Below are 26,840 nucleotides of genomic sequence, written 5' to 3'. Positions count from 1 at the left end.
TAGTGGGCACTTACATTGTTTTCATGCCCTAGCCATTGTAAACAATGCTGCAATAAATACTCTAGAGCATATGGTTTTACTAGTCAATGGTTTTATGTTCTTTGGATAGATGTCCTAGAGAAGGATTGCTGGGTCATATGGTATTTCTAGTTTTAGTTTTTAAAGTTGAGTCCAGGTCGCTTTCCATAATGGCTGTACCAGTTTACATTCCCACCAAAAGTACAACAGGGTTCCTCTTTCTCCACGTCCTCTTCAGCACTTGTGGATCTTATTCTCATGTACCATTCTCATAGGTGTAAGGTCATATCTTATTGTGGTTTTAACCTGCATCTCTCTTACTTGAAGTGATGATGAACATTTTCCCATGTATTTATTGGCCTTAATTTAATTTCAGAAGTAAATAATTTTACCTCTGAAGTTTGTCCTTCAATGTGTGAGATGTGACTGGTTTACTAACTCTTGAATTTATTGAACTTCTTTCCTTTTTGTTCTTTTTTTAAAAAAAATATTTATTTATTTATGTATACAAAACTGGGGTACAGGCCAGAGGTCTGGGAGGTGAGAAGATTCACCAGAGACAGAGTGGGGAACAGAACAGGCAGACTGACTGAAATACACTGCTGAGGGGAGCAGCTGGTGAGACAGGAGAGGTCTGCTGTGCCATGTGGATTGCTCCCTGGCCGGCTGGGGATCGAACTCGTGCTGCAGAGGCTGTGGATTGCTTCATAGTGCAGTGCTTAACCCCGTGCACCACCAGGGAGGCCCCCTTTTTGTTCTTGATGCTTGATGATTTCCTCTTTTTTCTGTCAATTTCTGTTGTTGTTTTTTCCTCACTGAATATATTTGTCTTCTTCTGGTGTTTTTATGATTTATGTATTTTTTTATAGAGGCATGTTTTATTTATTTATTTATTTGTTTGTTTGTTTATACATGCACTGGGTACAGTCAGAAGCGCGGGAGGGTGAGAGAATTCACCAGAGCCAGAGCGGGGAGCAGACAGGCAGAAGGACCGAAGTACACTACTGAGGGGAGCAGCGGGCGGCAGGAAAGGTCTGCGCGCCATGTGGGACCCTCCTCCAGTGGCCGGGGAGCAGCCGGGGATCGAACCAGCGCCTCAGAGGCCGCGGGCAGCTTTGCAACCCAGCGCTCAACAGCTGCGCCACCGGGAGGCCCTCTTCTGGTGTTTTTAAACACACACACGTGTGTGTATATATATTTTAATATATTCTAGTTTTTTTTCTTCTTTTCATCTTTCATCTACTCATCCAATAAATGACCATAATATGGAATTAAAGATGTTTTAGCCTTACTGCATAAAGTTTTGTCTTTTTTTTTTTTAATTTTAAAGTTTAACTCTTTAAACATTTTTTTTTTTCTTTTTGGAGATAAGCACTGTGAACAGTTTATATACATCCATATTTTTCCCTAATGTTGTATTTGCGTATATCATTCTTTTTATAAAAAGAATGCATTTTAGTTTTTCCAGTTTTTAACTTCTATTAGCCTTGTTTCAGTGGACATGTTTATGCATTTACTATTGTACATGTGTGTGTTTCATTATTTCTATAAGTTAGATTCCTGGGTGTGGAGTTACTGAGTCAAAGGGTATAGCATTTAAAATTTTAATAGGGATTGCTGAATCATTTTCCAGAAAGGTTACGTGACTTTACACTCTCATGCCCGGTATGAGAGAGTGCTGTTTCTCCACATTCTTACCAGTGCCAAGTTTCATTAGTTTTAATCTTTGCCAAACTAATATTTACTTTGTTACTTGCTCATCTTTCTGAACTTTTAGGTCTTTTTAGAGTTTTAGAATTATTTGCCCCTTTGCATATTTCTCTCTTACTGGCTTGTTCTCACTCTTGCTTTCTCTTTCTCTCAAAAGAAAATTCAAATAACATAGGTGCTTGTAATGGGAAAACCTCTACCCCTCTACCCCCTGACCCGAGGGTGGCTGAAGTAGCAGTTTGAGTTTTGAACTGTGTGAGTTATATGGTCTTCTGTGAGCATTATCCATGACTTGACTGGGTTTCCTGCCCTATCACTCGGAGCTAGCAATACAGTAGGGCTCTGGTTTGGAAATGGATTTATAACATCTGCTAAATATCTTTTATTTTAATTTATTTATAAGTGGCTCATGCTGTTAATTGAGCTGTAGTTTGCTAATCTGTTATATGTTCCAGATGTTTTTTACATATATACAAGAGTAGTAATTTCCTTTTGATATAACCAATTAGGGAATTCCCTGACGCATGTTGTGATTTATGTTTCATATTTTTCATAATTGGTTTTCAGTCTATGCTGTGAATCAAAGACTTAACTGCTTTCCTTCTGTGCACAGGTTGTGATATTTATGGTAATATTTATGTCTAGTGGGGGCCATGGTATACTATTTTTAACACTTGTATGTTAGTTCAGCTGTTAACTAATCCATTTATATCTCTACCAGCTGTTTACTATTTAATTAATTACCAAAGAAGTTTATTTTTAAAAGTTTGACCTATAAAGGTAAGTCTTTGTATCAGTTCCTTAACTGAAGAAAGTCATGGCAATGACATAATAATGTATATACTGTAAATTAGTAATAGCTGCCATTACTTTAGTGGTTATAATGTACAAATGCTTTGCTAAATGCTTTACAAAATGCTTTAACATCGCTTAATCTTTGACAAACATCTGAGTTACTATCTTCAATTTATAAGTAAGGGTTTATAAATTTTCCTTTATAACAAAAGGGATGCTCAGAGAGATTTAGTAACATGTTTAAGGCCACACAGTAGGTTAGAAGGTGATGGAGCTGGAGTTCAAGCTTTTAATGTGAATGTGTGCTATATTCCATAGAGCATATTGTTATTTAGGTATGATACAGTTTGGCCTATCCTATGTTGAATCAAAGCTTTGACTTCCATTCTAGAGTATGAATTATTTTGTTTATTCATTCTGTGTTTAAAAACAAAGGAATACTATTAAGCGATCAAAAAGGATAAACTCGAATGGAGCAACATGAATGGAGTGGGAAGGGATTATGCTCAGTGAAATAAACCAGAAGGAAAAAGAAAATTATGGGATGGTTTCACTAACAGGAGGAATATAGGAGAACCAAATAAGGGATCAGGGGAAAAAATAAATTAATTAAAAAACCCACAAAATTAGCAGGCAACTATAAATCAGAGACATTCTGCAGGAGAGGAGGAGGAAGAGGGATCAAAACAGGGGAGGGAAGAACACAAGGGACTATGGTGATGGTTCATGGGTGAATTGGTGGTGGGAATTTTATGGGGACTACACCTGAGAGGAGAAAGCAAACATGTTACAAAAATGAACAATGATGTAAAAAAAAAAAAAATATATATATATAAAAGTAATTTGTGACTGCCTACTGATAGGCAATAAATATTATAGATTAGAAAAGATGGGATTGTAGTGCTGTTCAAAGTGTGATTTGGAAATAGAGGATTGGGAGTTAGCTGCTTAACTTAGAATAAAGCCTTGACTCTGATTTAGGTGTTTATATAGTGAGGGAGAAATCTTATTTGTTAAGATATTTAAACTGGGCTTCAGAAAGAAGAGGTTTTTAACAAGAGTGGAGGTGGGTGGAAACAAGGGCTTTTCAGATCTAGACTAGTATAAGCAAACACACACAGAGAGGCCTTTGGTTTGTATAGGATTTGTTAGTATTTAGGTAAGAGTAGCATTGATGGTACTCTTAAAAAGAGTGGAAGATCAGATTAAATAGGGTGGTTGGGGTCATTTTGAGAAAATCTGAAAGTTATCACAACTCTGAGATATGATTTTGAAGGCAGCAGCTGGCCAACAGCTCTTTTATAAGAGCTTTTTATATAAAGGCAAGCAAAGTGATCCAGTTTGTATTTTCTTTTTTTAAAGTAATAGTTTTTATTTTGAAAGAAATCAGTGTGGAACAGTATGAAGTAGCATATCCTGTAATCCTTCTTAATTTAATCCTTTTTTAAAAAAAGATTTATTTATTTATGCATTTATTTATTTATTTATACAAGCACTGGGTACAGTCAGAAGCACGGGAGGGTGAGAGAATTCACCAGAGCCAGAGCGGGGAACAGAACAGGCAGACTGATGAAATACACTGCTGAGGGGAGCAGCAGGTGGCAGGAGAGGTCTGCATGCCATGTGGGACCCTCTTCCGGCGGCCAGGGATCGAATTGGCGCTGCAGAGGCTGTGGGCAGCTTCGCAGCCCAGTGCTCAACCGCTGTGCCACCAGGGGAGGCCCAGTTTGTATTTTCAATACAACTCTAATATTGCTGTGGTGGGTTGAGAGAGTGGAATTATAGCCATCAACATGGCAATATTTGGTCCTGGGTTATAGAAACAATGATGGAAAGGAAACAAAGTGGAATTGAGATTATTGTGAATCAGATTTTCTAGGAATTGGTGATATATTTGGTGCCCTGTCAGATTATCAGCCTAATATTAGAGATTATTATTGATAGTCTTTGTTATTACTGCTTCATGATATCTTCAGCATTAACCCTTAAAGTTTCCATAGGAAACTTTAAAAAGTTTATAGTTTCCTAGGGAAACTTTATCTTTACCTGTCCAGAGAAGCAGTAGATATGATGAGGTATATTGAAAGTAGTGGACTGTGTTGGAAGCTCTAAATCATATAGCAGCAAAAATGATGGGAGCCTCTGTGCTGTATTCAACCTTTTAAGGGTTTTTCTTTTTTTGGGGGGGGGGGTTGCAATAGTCATTTCCCTTCTGAGTTAAATGATTGTTTCATAAATTGCATTGTTATTATTTCTATTTATTTTACTTATAGTCTTCAGTGACTTTGTTTTCTTCTCTCTTTCATGTTAGTAGTATTCTAATTTTAGTAGTATTCCAGAGATGAGTTCCCCACCTCATCCCTGGATGTGTGAACTTTAAGAGCTTTACAATAAGTCTCTTGAAGAATTAACTATCACTTAAAATGAAGAGACAGGAGTAAAGATCAGGGTGTTTTAAATATTAAAATTATAAGCCAATCTGAGTGGTTGTGTCTGAAGAATGGAAAAGGCCATCATGATTATTTTCATTACCTTTTAAAGCATCTTAAAAAAATCTACAAATGTTCTTTTTGGTGGCAGATGTACTATTTGCATCTTTGAGCATTTCCATTGAATTTGTTTGCCAAATAGATTGTTTTATGTGTGGGCAGTTTTGTGGGGTTTTTTTGTAATTAAAATTTAGATTCCTATGTTTTGCCAATTTTGCCAGTCTTTAGTGGAAAAATTTTATTTTAGTTTCTTCTTCTTTCTCCTATCACATAGTAACTGTATAAATCAATATCAACTGTCCTTAGATTGAGTGGATTGTGCGTGTTATTAAACAGTAGGTAAGGCTACATCCTTTAAACATTGTGACCTTCTCTATTTCCCACAAAGGTGATCATAATGATTTCCATTTGTGACAAGGCTATTATTCTGTGGCTATTATTCTGTGGATGAGGTTTTGACTATCAGAGATAGAGTAGGGATTCTAGTATTTGGTTGTTTCAAGCTGATCTCTGAATGGTTTAACATGGCTAACATTTTGTAAGTATAGTCAGAGTATTGTGTGTTTAAAATGCCATGAAATCTGTGCACTAGCCTTAATATACTAAATTACATTGCATTTTTATTAATACATTGTTATTTTAAATTTTGGTTTTAAGTTTTTGACATCCTCTAAGGTGATCAGAACTTTTGGGGCCTAAAAGATTGAGTTTGGAATCAGTATCTGTTCTGCAATACCAGTTACTTAAATAAGAGCCTCAAAGACAAAGTTGAATGCATCTTGCTGTGACTAACACGCTATGAGAGGAGAAAATAACCAGGATCTGCTTGTTCATCCATCGGTTTTGGGATATGGGAAACAGATTAATCTTCTCCAAGTTAGAATTTGGTGTAGGCTTTCAATAATAGCTTCCCTTCAGAACTATAATGTTCTGATAAGTTTATTTTGTGTCTTGCTGAGATTCCTAAATCTAATTTACTTTGCCTTGAATCCTCAGTGAAGGATTGTCACAATTTGGTTGCATCTTTAAGAAGGACGTAATCATGCTAGCTGTGTTATGTATGTTTTCATTAAATTAAAAAAAATTCTCCTTCTTTTCTACTTTTGTTCTTCATAATCTTATCTCTGTTCCTGTGTATAGAGACAAAAATACTTTTTCATTCTCTTTTCTCTCTTGTGAACTGGCTCCATTAAAAAAAAAAAAACACTATGCAATGAACATTTCTGGAATGTCACTTAGAGATGGAAGAAAATCCTGGCAAATTCATAATATTTCCAAGTCCTTTGAGTGGTATGTTGACAAGTTCATTTTAGTTTACATGTGATTTTTCATTTTGGTGAGAGCATTTTACCACTTTCATGTGTGTTTCCTGATAGCATGTGAGTAAAACTTTGCATTTCCTCCTTTAGTGGCTTAAGTTAAAAATTCCAATCTCTGGGCCTCCCCGGTGGCTCAGCGGTTGAGCGCTGGGTTGCGAAGCTGCCCGCAGCCTCTGCAGCACCGGTTCGATTCCTGGCTACTCCCTGGCCACCGGAGGAGGGTCCCGCATGGCGCGCAGACCTCTCCTGCCGCCCGCTGCTCCCCTCAGCAGTGTCCTTCGTCCTTCTGCCTGCTCTGCTCCCCGCTCTGGCTCTGGTGAATCCTCTCACCTTCCCGCGCTTCTGACTGTACCCAGTGCTTGTATAAATAAATAAAAAAATCTTTAAAAAAAAAAATTCCAATCTCTGAAACATGTGGTTAGTCAGAAAACCAGGAAGGTTGTATAAACAAATATATTCATATTGAACATGCTTATAAAGAGCTTTCTATGTAGTCTAAGAAATAACTGAATCATTGGTGGCAAAAATGTACAAGTCTTGGATCTCCTTAATTCTAGTGACTCCCACTACAGTTCATCCTACATAAAGCTGCTAGATTCTCAGCACTGTTAGAATAATCTCCCTAAAACGATATTCTCATTAACTGTTTCAGTGGTAGCTTCTATCCTAAGAAATCTCAACTATTTAGTCCAATGTGTAAGGCCCTGTCTTTACAGTTTTCATTCTATATTCTATTTCCCCACTTCTTTCTTTCTTGGTTTTTTGTTACTTTCTGGGGCTGGGTGTTAACTATATGTAAATGTACTGTAATACTTTTTCCTCCTCCCTGTCTTTCATTCAGTTCACCACCCTCACTTGTAAGTGCTTCCTTAGCAACTATATTTCTAGCTACATTTCTCACCATTCTTTCAGGATTTTGGTACTTAATTCATACTCTTTTAATCCCAGTGTAGATCTGCCTGTATTTACCATTGTGAATATGCAGTCTTTCCAAGATAGGTGCCAAATAAATGTTATAAATAAGTGATTTACCTTGATGATTGAGTTTAAGTTAGCTCTTTCTACTCTAGCTGCTTCAGGAATACTTCATGAATAAAATGGGATTTTGGTCTCCCCGGTGGTACAGAGGTTGAGCGCTGGGTTGCGAAGCTGCCCACGGCCTCTGCAGCTCCAGTTCGATCCCCGGCTGCTCCCCGGCCACCGGAGGAGGGTCCCACATGGCGCGCAGACCTCTCCTGCCGCCCGCTGCTCCCCTCAGCAGTGTACTTCGGTCCTTCTGCCTGCCCTGCTCCCTGCTCTGGCTCTGGTGAATTCTCTCACCCTCCTGCGCTTCTGACTGTACCCAGTGCTTGTATAAATAAATAAGTAAATCTTTTAAAAAAAAATAAAATGGGATTTCATAAGTTTGGATTCAAAGATCAGAGAGTGTTTGTTTGGTCTAAGTAGGAGAAGAAGGTCATGTGGAGGTTTTGAAGGAATAACTGTTAGATCTGCAGAATCTGTGAGAACATGGCAATCTACTTAATATACCTGAGCATCAGGGTTGTTTTTTTTTTTAAGATTTATTTATTTATGCATACAAGAGCTGGGGTTCAGGCCAGAGATGCAGGGGTTGAGAGGATTCACCAGAGACAGAGTGGGAAACAGAACAGGCAGACTGACTGAAATACACTGCTGAGGGGAGCAGCGGGTGAGACAGGAGAGGTCTGCTGCGCCATGTGGGTTGCTCCCTGGCCGACCAAGGATTACACTCGTACTGCAGAGGCTACGGACTGCTTCATAGTACAGTGCTTAACCCCTTGCGCCACCAGGGAGGCCTCTGAGCCTCAGTTTTTTAACCTATAAAATGGAGGTGGTACAGCTAACTTGGTAGGATTGTGAACATCAGAAATTCCTGCACATAGTAGGCAGTCAGTAAATGGTAATTATTATTATAGATTAGGGATTTGTTTACTTTTCCCCAAGAAAAGATCTGTAGGTTGAAATACAACTAATGGGTGTGACATCACGGAAAATAGTAGAGAAGGAAGATCCAAAATTGTTTCTTTCACCAAGATAGCTATTAGTGAACTACCTGAAGCAATTATTTTGGAACTAGGGGGTCTAGCCAAACACATACAGCATCTAGGAGAGTGATTAATGCTTAAAGAGACTGGTAAGTTTCTGAAAATTTGTGTTTTGCATTGTGGCTACCATCTTCCATCCTCCAGTCCTACAAGCAGCTACTATATATGATGGCCCATGGTTCTTGTTGTGACTTGCTTGTCCTTCAGAAATTGTGGTTGTGTGCTTTGATTGCTGATGGACCAACACAGAGACTGACCATTGTTTCAAACACCAAGGCTAACGTGGCTTTTCTTGCAACCTGCAAGGGGATTTAAAGAGACCACTACCTACCCCTTTGTTGTTATTGGATTCTGGCATGTAAGGAAATACCTGTCAGGTCACTGGTTGACCATGGACATAACAGAATGGAGACTTTAATCACAATACACAGCAAGGAATATAGTCATTACAAAAAAAAAATTGGAAAAGTCCCTAAACAGGCTACTATCGCATTCATCAAGTATCAACAGCAATCCCTACAGAGAAGAGAGAACCTGATTTCTAGAGCTACCACAGAACAGTATTAACAATGTCCAGTTCTCAACAAAAAAATTTCATGGCATGCAGACAAATAGGAAGTTATGACCATTTAGCAAACTTTAATTATATTAGATAAAATGCTTAAGGAAACCAGGGACAAAGGACTATAGGAGATTAGGAGAATAATGTGTGAATAAGTGGGGGATATCAATGGAATGATAGAAATTGTAAAAGGCACAATTGCTGAAAAATAAAAGGAAGAAGGTGTAGTGGTAGATTTGAGCAGGCAGAAGAAGGAATTAAAACAGTTGAAGATAGGGTAATTGAAATTACCTTGTCTGAGGACCAGAAATAAAAAAAGATGTAGAAAAGTGAGCTCATAGAGACCTGTGACTCTATTAAGTGTACCAGTGCATTATGGGAATCTAGAAGGAGTACAGAGTAAGGGGTAAAACCAAATATTAACAAACAAAAATAACCTTGAAGAAATAGTGTCTGAAAAGAATTTTGTGGTTTACCACTTACATTTAGGTCTTTGATTCATTTTGAATGACTTTTTATATATGGAGTGAGGTAAGGGTTCAACTTTAGTATTTTACTTCCTAGCACCATTAGTTGAAAAGACAATTTTTTTTCTGGTTTGAGTGAACTTTACACCTTTGTTGAAATTTAGTTGACAGTAAAGATATAGTATTATTTCTAGACTCTTAATTCTATTCTTATGCCAATACCGTGCTATTTGTATTACTATGGTTTTATATAAGTTTTGAATTCAGGAAGTATATATCCTTCAACTTAGTTATTTTTAAAGATTTTTTGCTTATTTGGGTTCCTTTGCAATTTCATATGAATTTAGGGAATAAGTTTTCCATATTTGCAAAAAACTGTAGGAATTTTAGTAGGGATTGCATTGAATTTGTAGATAATTTTTGGTTAATATTGACACCTTAGCAATATGAACATAAGATACTCTCTATTCCGGTCTTCTTTAACTTTTTTTTTAAAAAAAAGATTTGTTTATGCAAACTAGAGCTGGGGTACAAGCCAGAGGTATGGGGGGTGAGAGGATTCACCAGAGACAGAGTGGGGAGCAGGACAGACAGACTGACTGAAATACACTGCTGAGGGGAGCAGCGGGCGAGACAGGAGAGGTCTGCTGTGCCACGTGGGTAACTCCTTGGCCGGGGATCGAACTCACGCTGAAGAAGCTGCAGATTACTTCATAGTGCTATGCTTAACCCCTTGCACCACCAGGGAGGCCCATTCTTCTTTAACTTCTTTTGGTAATATTTTTAGTTTTCCGCAAACAAATCTTTTACCTCTTACTAGATTTATTCCTAGGTATTTTATTAAGATGCTATTATAGATGGAATTTCTTTAGTAATTTCCTTTTGGGATTGTTCATTACTATTAACTGGCTTTTATGTGTTTATTTTATTAGCTCTAATAGCATTCTTATGGATTCTATGGAGTTTTACATATGGAGAACTATATCATCTGTGAATAGACACAGATTATTTCTTCTTTTCTAATTTAATTTTTTTTTTAAGATTTATTTATTTATACAAGCACTGGGTACATTCAGAAGCGAGGGAGGGTGAGAGAATTCACCAGAGGCAGAGCAGGGAGCAGAACAGACTGACGAAATACGCTGCTGAGGGGAGCAGCGGGCGGCAGGGGAGGTCTGCGCGCCATGTGGGACCCTCACCCAGTGGCCAGGGATGGAACTGGTGCTGCAGAGGCTGCGGGCAGCTTTGCAACCCAGCGCTCAACCGCTGCGCCACTAGGGAGGCCCATTTCTTCTTTTCTAATTTGGATGCCTTTTATTTTTCTTGTGTCTAGGTACAGCTTTCACTAAAGTGTTGCATATCATTGGTGAAAGCAGGCTTTCTTGACATGTTCCTGATGTAAGGAAGAAAACTTGCAGTCTTTCTTCATTGAGTATTACGTTAGCTGTGGATTTTTCATAAAAGTCCTTTATCATGTTGAGGATGTTCCCTTTTAACCCTACTTTTCTGAGTGGTTTTATCATGAAAGGGTGTTTGTTGGATTTTGTCAGATGGCTTTTCTTTATCAGTTGAGATGATAGTGTGTCACCTCCCCATCCCCCCACCACGTTTTGCTGTTAATGTGGTATATTACATTGATTTACTTTTTTGTGTTGAACCCTAGGATAAATCCTACTTTTTCAACCAACCACTATTTTTCCAGATTGAGTGAGTTCTAACTTACGTTTAACAGAGTTGAGAGCCTTCCTTCAGGTCACCCCCAGACAGGTTACAACAGACACAATCATTTGCAACTTAGGTCTTTACTGCTTTCTCTGGAACCAAATAATAGGATCCCAGTACTGGGAATGTAGACTAATATCTTTAAGACTTCTTGTACTGGGCATGAGGACAGACAAGTATAAGGGTAAGTAATGCCACAGAGATTTCTCACAATTTTGTGCTTGCCTGTATCTTGATTCAGTGTTCACAAATTGCTGTAAAACTGTTTTCTAGAGTTCTGCTTGTTTTAGAGATTCTGCTGGTTTTGACTTTTTTCCATAGGGTACTACAGCTTGGAGCTGCCTACTCTGCCATTTTATGGATGTCACATATTTCTTGTTGAATTAAAAAAAAAAACTCCCTTATTATTTTCTATGTCTCTCAATGCGTTATTTGTTATAGTCACTCATGTCCTAATGTTATATTCATTTAATCAAAAGGAAATGATTTTTTCTTTTCTACTTATCTCTTTTGAGTTTGCTCAGTTTTTCTAGAATTTTGTAATTGTCATTTGCATCTTTTTTTTGCATCTTGAATTATTTTCTTAATGTCTTTTTAGCTTGTTTTGGAGTAAGTGATAATTATTTTGATCTGCTCCTAAGGTTTGTCTTTCAATACTGTAAGGATCTTATTGTATTTTTAAATTCTCTTTACAAAACAAAACTATGGAATGTGACATTGATGTTTTCTGCTGCTTGTTTTTGTGTGAAATTTGTTTTTTTTGGACTTTCAGATGGGGGCATGGTTCAGGATAACTTTACTAATGTCACAGCTCCCTCTTCTGTTCTTTTGTAAAATGTTCAAAAAATCTGTGGCTTCCTTTCCCATTTCCCACTTTTTTTTTTTTTAAAGATATATTTATTTATGCATACAAGAGCTGGGGTACAGGCCAGTGGTGCGGGGGTGGGGGGAGTGATAGGATTCACCATAGACAGAGTGGGGAACAGAACAGGCAGATTGACCGAAGTACATTGCTGAGGGGAGCAGCGGGCGAGACAGGAGAGGTCTGCTGCTCCATGTGGGTTGCTCCCTGGCCAGCCGGGGATCGAACTCATGCTGCAGAGGCTGCGGATTGCTTCATAGTGCTGTGCTTAACCCCTTGCGCCACCAGGGAAGTCCCCCATCCCACTTTTATTTAGACTTTTTCTTTCCTTGTTTCTTCTGTCCATGTCCTGCTCTTTTTGATTTCACACCCAGCAGCTTTTCCTTGCTGTAGATCCCTGTCCTGGAAATCAATTTTGGTTGGTAGGTTATTTTAAGAATTCCTATGACTCAGGATGTTCCCAACATTTTCAGAATTTACCTCACACTCACTTGTTACTGAATTGGGCTAAATATTTCTCATTTTCAACTTCACTTCTCAAATTAAATGTTCAGTGACTTTTTTGATGTTCTCCAAAAGTCCCTCAAATGCACCTTGCTTCCCTATGTATCTTCCTGCTTGGATCCTGGTTTCATGCAGATCTTATGGCCATTGATGGTTTTCCCCACACACGTATTTCGAGCTTACATGGATAACTTGTCACCTACTTTTGCTGTAAATTTTGTCCTTGGTATTTTGGCTTTGCTATCTTAGTCATTCTATTTGCTATCTTAGTCACTCAGGCAGATTGAATATATGTGATTTTGCCATCTAGAATCCAAAATCCATTTTGCACTCACATTCTAAAAACTCCCCTGGATAGACTTAGCATTTCAGGCCTCTGCTTATGGCATGTGTACTATCTTTGTGCTTTATTCTGAAGTTGTAGTTTAAATGTTCTTAATCTATCTGTGTTTAGACATAGCAAAACCCATGGTCTCACTCACAGCAGGAATCTAGAAAACTTAAATAAGGGACCAGGAAAAAGAATAACTATAAGAAAGAAAATATCAAAATCAACAAACAAATATGAACCAGAGACACTCTATGGGGGGTGGGGGGCGGGGAAAGGAGGGATTGGGGTCAAAATAAGGGGGTTGTAATTGTATGGGGAATATAAAAATAAAATTTAAATTAAAAAATAGATATAGCAAAACCTATCTATGTAGAAAGGACTAAAAAGAATCTGATTTTCATTATAGTGGAAATGAAAGTATTTATTGATATAGCAAAGGTGAAAGTAATGCAAAATGTATTTGTCTGTGGAATGAACAATAGGAAAATTCTGAAGGCCAAAGAGCAAATTATGCTATGTCTGTGTCATTGAAGGTAGTTGTAATAATCAGCAAGAGACAAAGAAAAATGACCTGTGAACAGGGACAACCTTTCCAGTTCTGAAGAGTCACCATCACTATCTGATTTCTGGGAGCGTAGCATTCAGAGGCGGTGAGGATTTAAATAAAAATGAAACCTGAAAACAATGAAAGTTGAACTCTGGTCATAAGCCACAGAAGGTTTTATGAATTCAGGACTACTTATTCCCTGCTGAGCATCAAAGTGAATGCCTGATGGTTACTGCAAACACTAGAGATACATGGGTATTTCTGAGGCTACTAGGAAATAAGGAATCTAAAAGCTGTGACAAGGTTTGTTTTTTTTTTTTAAGATTAATCAAAATTGATCTAAGAGAATTTAAAGAAAGTGTGATAGAATATTATCAGCATAGAGAGAAAGATATTTCTGGTTTGAAAGTGACAAAGGCCTAACTAACATATTACTTATAGGAAATGCATCTAGGGACTGTAAGCATAGTCCCTTGCCAGGCCCTTGCAAACAAGTCGACTTCATTATACTCCTCAGGAACCAAGCCTGGTAGTAAGTAGAAAAACTTCTGTACACTGTAGACTGGCAAGTCTGTAGATTGTTTCATAGGAGGTACAGAAACTTTATTTTTAATTTCAACCTTTTAAAACAGCCAAGGACAGACGGTTAAATTGTATCAATGAAAATATTTATGCAGAGAAGTAAACTAATGTGGTTTATCTATACACAAGTGCCGAGGCTTAGGCGCACTGGTAAAACTAATGTGACTAAAAAGGATGTGGAAGTGAATGAATTTGGAGAGGGAACTAGGAGCCAGATCATGTAGAGTTTTATAGACTGTAATGCCAATAATTTTTAATTCTAATTTTATTTTATTGTCAGAATGAAGAGAACCAATATTAGTACTGATTGAAAATTTTTTATTAGAAAACTTAAATTTTTTAAATTATATAATACTACAGATGAGTTATTGAGATATATAGAAATATAAATGCATACTTTTAAAAAACAAAGTTTGCTAAACAGTACTGAACCTTATTTTGTATTTTCTTATTTGTTGTTTTCCTTAATTTTTTTAAAGATTTAGTTATTTATGCATACAAGAACTGGGATGTAGGCCAGAGTTGCGGGGGTGTTGGTGAGAGGACTCACCAGAGACAGAGTGGGGAGAACAGGTTGTTCTATTGAAATATACTGCTGACGGGCCTCCCCGGTGGCACAGCGGTTGAGCGCTGGGTTGCGAAGCTGCCGGCGGCCTCTGCGGCGCTGGTTCGATCCCCGGCTGCTCCCCGGCCACCTGAGGAGGGTCCCACATGGCGCGCAGACCTCTCCTGCCGCCCGCTGCTCCCCTCAGCAGTGTACTTCAGTCCTTCTGCCTGCTCTGCTCCCTGCTCTGGCTCTGGTGAATTCTCTCACCCTCCCGTGCTTCTGACTGTACCCAGTGCATGTATAAACAAAAACAAACAAACAAATAAATAAATAAAAAACATGTCTCAAAAAAAAAAAAAAAAAAGAAATATACTGCTGAGGGGAGCAGCAGGTGAGACAGGAGAGGCCTGCTGCACCATACATGGGTTAGCTCCCTGGCTGGGGATTAAACTCATGATAGCTTGATAGCACTGAGACTTTAACCTCTATGCCACCAGGAGGCCCTGTCTTCTTTAATGTTTAAAACAGCCCCCCAAACAAACAGTTGCAACCCACTAAATTGACTGAGTAACACACTAGTGGACCAAAAGTTGAAGTTTGATAACCACTGTATAAGTAATATAAATGTTTTATTTGACTTACCAACACACATTTTATTGAAAATAGTCAAATTATTTATCTAGATGCTACTCTATTTCCTATAATATTTATTAAAAAAGACTTTATAATAATACATAAGAATACATAAATACATAATAATGTATTTATTTAAAAACCCAAACACCCTTATATAGTATAACAGTAGGTTCTAATGTAGAGAAAAGTCTGATGATAAATTTTCCTATTTGATATTGCCCTTGGTTGTCTCCCTGGTGTGAAATGCTAGGGTCTGTACATTTCAAATGGACTTATAAAATGTCAACATAATCTTTTTCTTTAATGGTCTGTAATTAAATATCCAAACTGCTAGCCAAAATAACCGTTGGTCTCTTTTTAAATTATAAACAAAGAATAAGTTATTTATAGACAGCTTGGTGGTCTTTAAATTGTCACTGAAGAATTAATGAAAAGAAATGCCATTTTCATATTTTCTGCAAATTGCTTATTATTTTATTGTGTTTCATTTTGGAAGAGAGCTTGTGGGAGGAGTGAAGGATAAATGAAACATAAAGGTCAGTGTGAAGTAATGGGGAAAATGGCCCTCTAATTCTATTATTTGACTCCTTGCTGATGCATTCCCTAGCTCAATGACCTTTGGAAAGATACTTGCCTCTGCCTCACTTTTCTCACTTAGAATTTGAAATAATAGCTATATCATAACTTAAAATTTAAGGTTAAGTGAGAGTCTAATGGGTGTAACATGTATTTTAATAAATACTAGTTTTTTCCTATCCTTTCTTCTTCAGAAAGAAATTCGGTGAAAATAATGTTAGAATAACCAGGGTTGGAGAGTGTAGAAAAATGCAAAAAGGAAGGTACATCTTTTTTATTGGTTGTTCTATTCTTAGTAAGTCTATAGTGTGTCATCCCAGTTTTCCTAGTTTCTTTTAGGATAGATAGGTGATAAGTAGGTAGACTTCCTGTGTCTCCTGCTGTTCTTCTTTTTTTTTAAGAGAGCTAGTTACCCAAGTGATGAAAGGTACATTAGGAAGGCCAGGAAGTGGTATATTCATACTTGATTCTAGTATTTTATTAATAGTTTCTAGTGTCTTCAGTCTGCTTTATCACAGACTTTTCTGAAGGAGCTGTGAGTGCTGGGTTTTGACACCAAGTATTTTAGCTAACCCAGATATCCTAGGAATGAAGTTACAAAGTTGGAGTGAGATGGAAAGATAGAACTAGAATTTTGCTGACTTAAAACAACTTTATTGAGATATAATTAATGTTACCGTAATACTCATGCTTTCAATGTATACAGTTCAGTGATTTTTAGTATATTCACAATTATGCAACCATCACCACTATCTAATTTCAGAATATTTTCAGCACCCCAAAAGGAGACCTTGTACCCATTAGTAGTCATTATCCACCCCCACCCAGCCTACCCCACCCCTCCACCCCAACTTCCCCTGGCATCTCAGCCCCTTGCAGCCACTAATGTGCTTTTTGTCGCTATGGATTTGCTTATTCTGATTATTTCATATAAATAGAATTATGTAATATGTTATCTTTTGTGACTGACTTTTACTCAGTGTAATGTTTTTAAAGGTTCATACATGTTGTAGCTTGAATCAGTATTTCATTTCTTTTTATTGCCAAATAATACAACATTGTATGTACATGCTACGTTTTGTTTTACCTGTTCATTTCAGGGAATATTTCAGTTGCTTCCATTAAACATATATGAGGATAAAAAAACAAAACAAAACAAACAAAAAAAAAAACCATATATGAGGACATATGTTTTCAGTTTCCTTGATTATGTAGTTCAGAGTAGACTTGCTTGGTCATATGCTAACTTTATGTTTTCCATTTTGAAGACCTTATAAACTGTTCTCCAACGTTATTGCAATATTTTGTCTAGCTAGATTTTAAATCACCCAATTTTAGGGTTCTAATTTCATGTATATTGAAGGAGGACCTTTGCTGGTTGAACTAATTGCTCGGGGGAAATATCTACCTGCAATAGTTGGAAAAGTTGGAAGTACATTTTTAAAAGTAAGTTTGTAATTACATTAATTTTGCCTCTTTTTTTTTTTAATTTTATTTTTGCAGTTTTATCTCCAAGACACTAAAAGTAGTAATGGTACCTTTATAAATAGCCAGAGATTGAGTCGAGGCTCTGAAGAAAGTCCACCATGTGAAATTCTTTCCGGTGACATTATCCAGTTTGGGGTAGATGTGACGGAGAACACACGGAAAGGTACGGGTATGGATCGATTTTTCCTATTATTTGTCCTTTTAAGTTTATTTTTATTCTGCTATTTAATAGAACAAAACATCTCATGCTTGCAGAAGCAATTTAAATACAGTACTGTGTGCCATGAAAAGTAGAAACTCTAACTTCTATTTTTCTAAAATTTTATATTCTGAAATATTGCTAAGTAATTTATTCTTCATAACAATATGAAAACATAGGGTACTAATGTGTCAGTTAGGAAACAATTGGCAACAACCACAGCGTACCCATAAGGATATTTATTGTCAATAAGAAGTCTATAGGCTGTAGCTTCAGATTTTATTCACTTGATTAAATAATGTTATTTAGAATCCAAGATCTTACTGTCCTCACATTCCACTATTCTTGATATGTTGTTGTCTTGTGTTTTTGCTTATCTCATGGTCAAAGGGTGATGGCTGCAATCCCAGGCATTATTTTTCTCACACCAATGCTCTAGGGGAAAAGCAATGAGGTGGGGACAAAGTGTCTTTGTGTATGACTCTTTTATGTTGAAATAGCAGTCTTTCATAGAATCCTTCCAGCAGATTTTTCTTTGTCTCATTGGCCCCATGGTTAGGTCATAAACATAGCAACTTGTAGCTACAAAGGAACCTGTGAAGTTATTTACGTGGCAAAGGTGAACAGGAAATTCATGACTAGCATAGATCACTTATGATTTATCCCTTCTGGTTGTGTCCCAAGTAAAATCAAAGTTCGTTTAGACAGATAATGGTACCTATCACAATATAAAATTTCATGTGTCTTGTTTTTCTAACTCAATAAATGTAGATTGTCTTTGTTTTTACAATTTAGAAGCTTTCTGGCTCTACCTAGTTCATGATCTATTTTATGACTGTGAAATTATATGACTGAATCATAAGATGAATAGGCAGCAAAAGTATGCAGTTCTTAATACTGGTTTAATTTAATATGGACAATGGATCAGTTAACAAGTGTCTCCTTTTATTTTTCTGAACATGCTTTGATTTGGTAATAACCTTAAATCATCAGTCTGCTATTCTGCAAACTTGGGGATGAGGGGTGATGACGGTGATGCTGGTTTGTGTGTTTGTACATGTACATATACCTCTGTATACTTTTGCAAGTGTCATAACTGCAGTATTATTTTTACTGAATTTTGTTGGCCTCTTTCGGGAGTTAGGCTTTGATATTTGAATTTGGGTAGGGCTAGAGCACTAGGAATTTCCATTTACAATTGTAAAATAGAAGAAGAAAGTTTATATATTGATGCAAAACATTGAGTACTTCTTAGTAAGAGAACTCAATTGATGTGTGACCTTACTGAGAACAGTTGCAGTGGATACAACATGTACTGTTGCCACATCTCCTCTGATACCATGTTATTCAGCAAACATTTACTAAGCCCCAGTTGTGAGTAACCCACAGAGAAGGTAGAGAATTTGATTATACTCTCTCTCCAAGGAATATATATTTTCTTAACTTGTATTTCCCAAAGAGAATTAATAGGCAATAATTGATAAAAGAATGAGGTAATCAAATACATTTGGGAAATGATTAATCAGAGGTTAGCGAGGTGACTGTTAAAAAATAGTTTTCTTTTTAACCACCTTCCCACTCCTCATATAACTGTGAGAGACATTCTTTAGAAAACACATTAGAAAGTTAGGAGGACAATCCTGAGAATTTAATTATCTTTTATTCCAACTTCAAGAAGATTAAGTAGAGAAAATTAGTTTCGTCATTTAAAATATTTCTTTTGAAAAAAAAATAAAATATTTCTTTTGGTATTTACTGGCTTAAAAAGTTGATTTGTATGTGGACTCTTGGGATCCAGCCATGTCACAAGTTGAGTACTACCTTGTTTAAGTGTATGTCGTGAGAAAATGTTGAAACTTTGTAATATGCTGAACAGTCTGATGGTCTGTTTATATCACGTGGAAAATCCTACTGAAATTATACATTACTGGATAATCCCTGAATCAAAGAAGAAATGAAAAGGGGGAATTTAAACTATGTAAAAAGGAGAGGATACATTTATAACAACATAGTAAATTCATTATTCAAATAAAAAATTATAATCTTGAATTCCTTCAGTATTAAAGAAGAAAAACAAACTATGAAGGAACTTGGCACTTAGAAGAATTAGGAAATGAACAATAAGAAGGGAGCTGGGAAAAAAATAAAAAAGCAGAAATTAATAAAATAAATATTTTAAAAGGGACAAATCCAAGTGCTTGTTCTTTTAAAAATAATATAATTTGGGGGCCTCCCTGGTGGTGCAGGCGGTTGAGTGCAGCACTGTGAAGCTGTCCACAGCCTCTGCAGTGCTGGTTCGATCCCCGCTGGCCTCGGAGCAACCCACATGGCGAGCAGACCTCTCCTGTCTCACTCACTGCTCCCCTCAGCAGTGTATTTCCTCAGTCTGCCTGTTCTGTTCCCCGCTCTGGCTCTGGCGAATCCTTTCACCCTCCCACGCATCTGACCTGTACCCCAGCTCTTGTGTACATAAAATAAATCTTTAAAAATAAATAAATAAATAAAATATGATTCATAAGCCTTGATTCTTTTATTAAGTTAAAAAAATGCTAGCAAAAATATGCAAGGTAGGGAATGAGAAAGGGGACGCAAACACAAGATGCAGAGTATACTGAAAGAATTCTAAGAGACTATTGCATTTCAGCATATATGGCAAAGAAAAAAAAGTAAATTAATGTTTCCTAGCAAAATCACCCCTGGTTATGGAAAGCTGTAATAAACTGATTCTTTAAAAGAGACTCAGTGGTATTCACAGCTGAATTTTATCCTATTTTTTATTTTTATTTTTTTAAAGATTGATTGATTGATTGATTGATTGATTTATACAAGCACTGGATACAGTCAGAAGCTCAGGAAGGTGAGAGAATTCACTAGAGCCAGAGCGGGGAACACAACTGGCAGACTGATGAAATACACTGCTGAGGGGAGCAGCAGGAGAGGTCTGCGCGCCCTGTGGGACCGTCGCCTACGGGGATTGAGCCAGCGCTGCAAAGGCTGCCGGCAGCTTCGCAGCCTAGCGCTCAACTGCTGCGCCACCAGGGGAAGCCCTATCCTATTTTTTAAAAAACAGATACATTCAATGTTATTTAAATAATCCAAGTATAAAGGTGGAAAGTTCTCACACTTCTTAAATTGCTTGCTTTCTTTTTTTCCCTTCCAATAACATTTAATGAAGTAAAGTCAGTTTACATCACTGTATTTTTTAGGAGTTATAGACTTCTACAAATTTTTTTTTTTTTTTTTTTTTTTGCAACATGCCTATCACCAAAGCCCCAGTAATCCTTCACCATGTTCCATTTGACACTCTCTTACCCTCTCACCTTCCCTGCCTGGTTGCCTCAGTTTTGCAGTCAGGTATTAGGGTTTTGTTATTCGCTTGGTTTTATCTGACCCTTTATTTTATTTCTCAATATTCCACCTATCAATGAATCCATCAGGCATTTGTCTTTCTCCTTCTGACTTATTTTATTTAGCTTTATTCTCTGCAGTTCCATCCATGTTGTCACCAAGGGCAAGAGTTCATCTTTTTTGATAGTTGTGTAGTATTCCATTGTGTATATATATACTACATCTTTATCCATTTGTCTGTCCTTGGGCATTTAGGTTTTCATAAGGTGGCTATTGTAAATAGGGCTACAATGGACATAGGAGTACATATGTACCTCCAAATTAATGTTTTTGTGTTCCTCTGGTAGATACTTAGGAGTAGAATTGCTGGTAGATCTATTTTTAATATTTTCTCAAGATTCTTTAAGGAAGCCAGTACCATATCATTAATGCGAAGTTCTGATAGAGATATAGTACAAAAAAGGAAAACTATAAATAATTTGACTTGTGACAATAGATGAAAAAATTGAATTAAAATATTAGTAAATTGGGCCTCCCCCGTGGCGCAGCGGTTGAGCGCTGGGTTGCGAATCTGCCCGCAGCCTCTGCAGCGCCGGTTTGATCCCCGGCTGCCCCCCGGCCACCGGAGGAGGGTCCTGCATGGCGCGCAGACCTCTCCTGCCGCCCGCTGCTCCCCTCAGCAGTGTACTTCAGTCCTTCTGCCTGCTCTGCTCCCCGCTCTGGCTCTGGTGAATTCTCTCACCCTCCCGCGCTTCTGACTGTACCCAGTGCTTGTATAAATAAATAAATAAAAAAAAATAAATCTTTAAAAAAAAATAAAATAAAATATTAGTAAATTAAATTTGTAGAAAAGGAATTAGAATAAACAGCAATATAGGACTTATTCTATCAGCTGCTCCCTCAGCAATGTATCTCAGTAGGAATGTATCTCAATGTATGTTGTGCTCCCCACTCTGTCTCTAGTGAATCCTCTAACCTCCCGCACCTCTGGCCTGTACCCCAATTCTTGTATGCATAAATAAATAAAAATAAATCTTTAAAAAAACCACCCTTGTCAGTCAATTGTACATCTTTATTTTAGCACTAAGTTATTTTCTTTCTCATTAACTCTGACCCCTTTACCTGTCTATCCTTTGGAATCCATCATTGGCCATTTCAAAGGTACCCATCCCAACTCCTAGATTACTCTTTCACTTTTAGTTACACTATCCTTGCTTATTTGTAGCTCTTGGTAACTTTCACCATGAGCTTTATGTACTTCCATTTTCTAGCTAGTGGGGAAATCACAAAGCTAGTTCAGCACAGATTTGCCAGTTTGGGGGTTGACTGAAAATGAATCATTCTGATGTTAGGACAGTTTCTTTTGTTCATTAAAAAAAAAAAAAAGGATTCTCAGCTAATATGTGTACCAGAGCTACCTGCAGAGCTTTGTAAAACTACGGTTGCCTAGATCTCATCGTTCAGTCCTAAAAAGAATAGCTCAATTAAAAACCTGAAGTTCTTTTGTATAACTAGGATTTAAGAACCCTTCTCAATCAAGTTTCTGGCAGCAGCTTTTTAATATGCTTCCTTTTATCCTCAGGTGCCAGGTTTCCTTTCTTGTCTATCTGCTATGAGTCTTTCTTGCTAGGTTTATACCTGTAGTTCCAGCTGCTCTACTTGAATGTCCTACTGTTCCCTGCAAAGCTTACTTTTCAAACTAGAGTTGTCTGTTCACTTCCAAATTTCTTTTATTGGTCCATCATTCTTCCAAATATTCTTTTTTTAAAAAAGATTTACTTATTCATGCATACAAGAACCGGAGTACAGGTCAGGTGCGCAGGAGGGTGAGAGGATTCACCAGAGACAGAGTGGGGAACAGAACAGACAGATTGACTGAAATACATTGCTGAGGGGAGCAACGGGCAACACTGGAGAGGTCTGCTGTGCCATGTGGGATTCTCACTGTCCAGCCAGGATCGAACCTACGTTGCAGAGGCTGTGGACAGCTTCACAGCGCTGGGCTCAACCACCTGCGCCACCAGGGGAGGCCCAATGTTTTTTTTTTTTTAAAGATTTATTTATGCATCCAAGAACTGGGATACAGGTCAGAGATGCGGGGGGTGAGAGGATTCACCAGAGACAGAATGGGGAGCAGAACAGGCAGATTGACTGAAATACACTGCTGAGGGGAGCAGTGGGTAAGTCAGGAGAGGTCTCTTGCGCCATGTGGATTGTTCCCTGGCAGGCCGGGGATCAAACTTGTGTTCAGTGGCTGCGGATAGCTTCATAGATTGCAGACAGCTTCATAGGTTGCATCTTAACTCCTTGTGCCACCAGGGAGGCCCCTCCCAAATATTCAAATTTAGGATCTTGGTCTCTTTTCTGAATCCTGTCTCATCCTTACCACTGGCAGTTATATCATCCATCACTTGCCTCCTTTTTCTGCCACTACTTGTTTTTCTGGTTTCCAACCCTAGAGTTTTAGATTAGCTCTCCACTTCTGCCCACCATATCTGCCAACTCACTGCCTGCAGAATATTCTTCTGTTACAGCTTTATGTCATTCTCCTGCTTCTAGAAGCCCCAAGTGACTGTGCCATACTGCAAAATAGTCTTCAATGCTTATACATTCGATACCCTTAAAAGTGTGGACTCAGTTCTACTCATTGAATTTATTTCCTATCACTTCCCTTAATATATATTAAACTATTTTAGAAGTAAGATGTGTAAGGAAAAGATTCTTTTGAATTCTAGTGCTGTCATAGGTGTGATGCTAAGCAAGTTACAAAACATCTTTGACCTTAGTTGTCTCATCTTTAAAATGGAACATAAAAGTAACTTTTTATATTTTTTGGTCAGAAGTATTTAAAATGCATAGTTTGCTTAGCATGAGGCCTGTTATATAGATGGCCTTGAAAATTCCTTAACTTCTCCAGTCTCCTCCAACTGCCCTGCTTAGATGTACACTCTCGCACATCCTTCCTTTTTCTGTTTCTTTGCTCGTGCCATTCTTTCTGCCTTTCCTCCTCTCATTTCCTGCTTTTGAAATCTTTTTTAACCCTTTTCATAAAGACTTCTTCTACCCCATGTCCATTCCAATTTTCCACAGTGTTTTGTACCTCCTTTAGCATTTGTGAGTCCCTCACTGTCCTTTGTGTTACATTAACTAGTTCAAGTTTGTTCTTTCTACAACATAAATTGAAATCTTCTATAGGATATAATTATAATTATCTTGTTTTTTCCATCATTCCCAGCAAGCTACTTTGTTGTTGTTGTTGTTTTTAAAGAATTTATTTATTTATTTATACAAGAACCGGGGTACAGGCCAGATGCACAGGCCAGATTCACCAGAGACAGAACGGGGAACAGAACAGGCAGACTGATGAAATACACTGCTGAGGGGAGCAGCGGGCGCTACAGGAGAGGTCTGTTGTGCCATGTGGGACCCTCGCTGGCTGGCCGGGATCGAACCGGCGCTGCAGAGGCTGCGGACAGCTTCACAGCACTGCGCTCAACCGCCTTGCGCCACCAGGGGAGGCCCTCCAGCAAACTACTTTGTAACCAGCAGGTTCTCAGTGAATTTGAACAAGCAGATTAAGACTAAGGATCACGCCTCCTTGTGAAGAAGTGAAAAAATAAGCCAATGTGCAATATCAGTGAATGGTATGCTACAGAAATAAAGTAGTAGTTCAGTGCACTTGCCTAGAGAAAGAATTTCCTCACCAAATAAACAGGATTCCTGTGAGAAATAGGTAACTCTGAGTCTAAAATAGGAAATGTACAAATAGAACCTAGAAGATTTCGTCATATCACAGAGCAATGAAGCTAAGACTGCTGAGGTTCTTTTAGAACTTGATCACTTAATAAGTTACTTTCATATAAATGTTTCTGCTCTGTTCTTAATAATCAGTTTTATTGAGATATAATTTACTTAAAACACCAATTTACACGAATATTTTACACAAATAAATGAGTTTGTCAAATGTATACAATCACATATCCATCACACAACCATTTAATAATGGTATGGTATATTTTGATCACCTGCTTTTAGTTTATTTGGCAAACTAAATTACCTCTTTCAACCAGTGGAAGACATGCTATCTGAAAAAGAGAGAAATAAAAAAATATATTATCTTTAAATGGGTGAGTGGAGGATGTCAGAAGATAAAGGAGGAAATAAGAGCTGTTGGAATTTGTTTACAAAGTGATTGTTGTAATGTTACATAAAGATGGGGATGGAAAAAGAAACAAATACCAAAAACAAAACCAAATTTTTAATTAATTTACTTATTTTAAAGATTTATTTTATCTATGCATACAAGAACTGAGGTGTAGGCCAGAGGTGTCTGAGGGAAGCAGTGGGCAAGACAGGAGAGGTCTGCTGCACCATGAGTTCCACGGGGTTAGCTCCCTGACTGGGGATTGAACTCATGTTGCAGTGGCTGTAGATAGCTTGATAGTGCTGAGACTTTAACTCCTGCACCACTAGGGAGACCCCAAAACCAAAATTTTAAATATAAACTGAAAACCTCAGATTTAAGTTCTACCAAACAACTCTGATGCTTAAAGGCAGAGAGTTATAAAAGTAGTTTTACTTGTCTGATGTCTTGCTTTACTCATTCATAAAATGGGAAATTGAGTGGTATATTTATATTCCAAGTTGTATTATGCAGGACAGTAGAGTTTTGTGAAATGTGGACAGGAGCTAGAGGTTGGGGACAGGAGAAGTGGAAAAAAGGTTAATGTTTGTTTTTTTATTTTTTTACTTTTTAAGATTTATTTATACATTTATACAACCACTGGGTACAGTCAGAAGCGCGGGAGGGTGAGAGAATTCACCAGAGCCAGAGCCGGGAACAGAACAGGCAGACTGACTAAGAAATACACTGCTGAGGGAAGCAGTCTGTCGCGCCATGTGGGACCCTAGCCTATGGCCGGGGATCTGTGGGCAGCTTCACAGCCCAGGGCTCAACTGCTGCGCCACTAGGGGAGGCCCTCAAAAAGGGTTAATGTTTTTTTTTTTTAAATATTTTATTTTATATAATTCTTACATCATTTTTCATCTTTGCATAACATATGTATTTTCATTATTCCCCATACAATTACACACCCCCCCTTATTTTGACTCTAGTCCTTTCTCTCCCCGTCCCTTCCTCCCCTCCCCCCCCAGTGTGTCTCTGGTTTATAGTTGCTTGTTGATTTTGATTTTTACTTTACATTGATTAGTCTTTTTCCTGGTCTCTTATTTAAGTTTTCTAAATTCCTGCTATGAGTGAGACCATCCAGTATTTTTCTTTTTCTTTCTGACTTATTTCGCTGAGCATGATCCCTTCTAGCTCCATCCATGTTGCTGCAAACTGCATATATTACTCAGCAATCAAAAAAAGGGTTAATGTTTTTAACTGGGAACTAGTTTGATGCTACAAGGTAGAGGAGAAAGTGCCTTTTCTTCCTTCAGTTGTCTTTCCATATATTCAGTTGACTTTTTATATATAGCTTTGGCAGTTGAGACACTTTTTGAAACAATTCTAATTCTACATTTTATTGTGATTCCTTTGAATAGGAATGAGTTTTTCCAATGGAATGAATATTATTGTTAAATCACCAGAAATTATTACATTTCAGAATAAACTGTATGTTTGGATATGAGAGGTGCAAAGGTTTATATTTTTAAACAATTATTTTATTTACCTTATTTGTTTGTTTTAACCAGTTACCCATGGGTGTATTGTTTCCACAATAAAGCTTTTTCTACCAGATGGTATGGAAGCCCGGCTCCGCTCAGAGTGAGTATAATTTAGTGCTTTGAAGTTTTTGTATGAATTATATCAGTTAAGAATATCCTACATGGTAGTATACAGTTATTACTTTTGGATTATTCTAATAATGTTACAAAACTGATGTAATACTTTTGGAATATTAATATACTTCAGTTTAATTGCTTTTCACTGTTATAATTCTGATGAATAAAAATGAATAAAAGGTATAGGTTATTTTGTTTCCAAAGTTAAAGTTAAAATTATAATTTATATTTTGAAATATAATTGTTGTTTTTTCAAAATATTTGGGGTATGTAATGGTGATTAAT

At 37.4% G+C, this 26,840-nt stretch overlaps 1 protein-coding gene across 23 annotated transcripts in view; it reads left to right on the top strand.

Annotated features, from left to right (window-relative positions):
• SLMAP (sarcolemma associated protein) overlaps positions 1-26,840 on the top strand; it is a gene marked incomplete at both ends in the record, with an annotated part of 125,697 nt that overhangs the window by 38,221 nt on the left and 60,636 nt on the right. For 20 of the 23 annotated variants that reach the window (XM_084247357.1, XM_084247353.1, XM_084247352.1 and 17 more), the window contains 2 exons: positions 17,237-17,384; positions 26,466-26,538. In XM_084247357.1, coding sequence (XP_084103483.1) covers positions 17,237-17,384; positions 26,466-26,538 — 221 coding nt within the window. Of the gene's footprint in view, positions 1-17,236; positions 17,391-26,465; positions 26,539-26,840 lie in introns of all 23 variants that reach the window. The other 3 variants (XM_084247373.1, XM_084247361.1, XM_084247350.1) reach the window with 1 other exon arrangement.

Source organism: Talpa europaea (genome assembly GCF_964194135.1).
Source record: "Talpa europaea genome assembly, chromosome: 11".
NCBI lineage: Eukaryota > Metazoa > Chordata > Mammalia > Eulipotyphla > Talpidae > Talpa > Talpa europaea.
The sequence above is the reverse complement of the archived record's forward strand: the minus strand, read 5'-3'. Positions and strand labels throughout refer to the sequence as shown.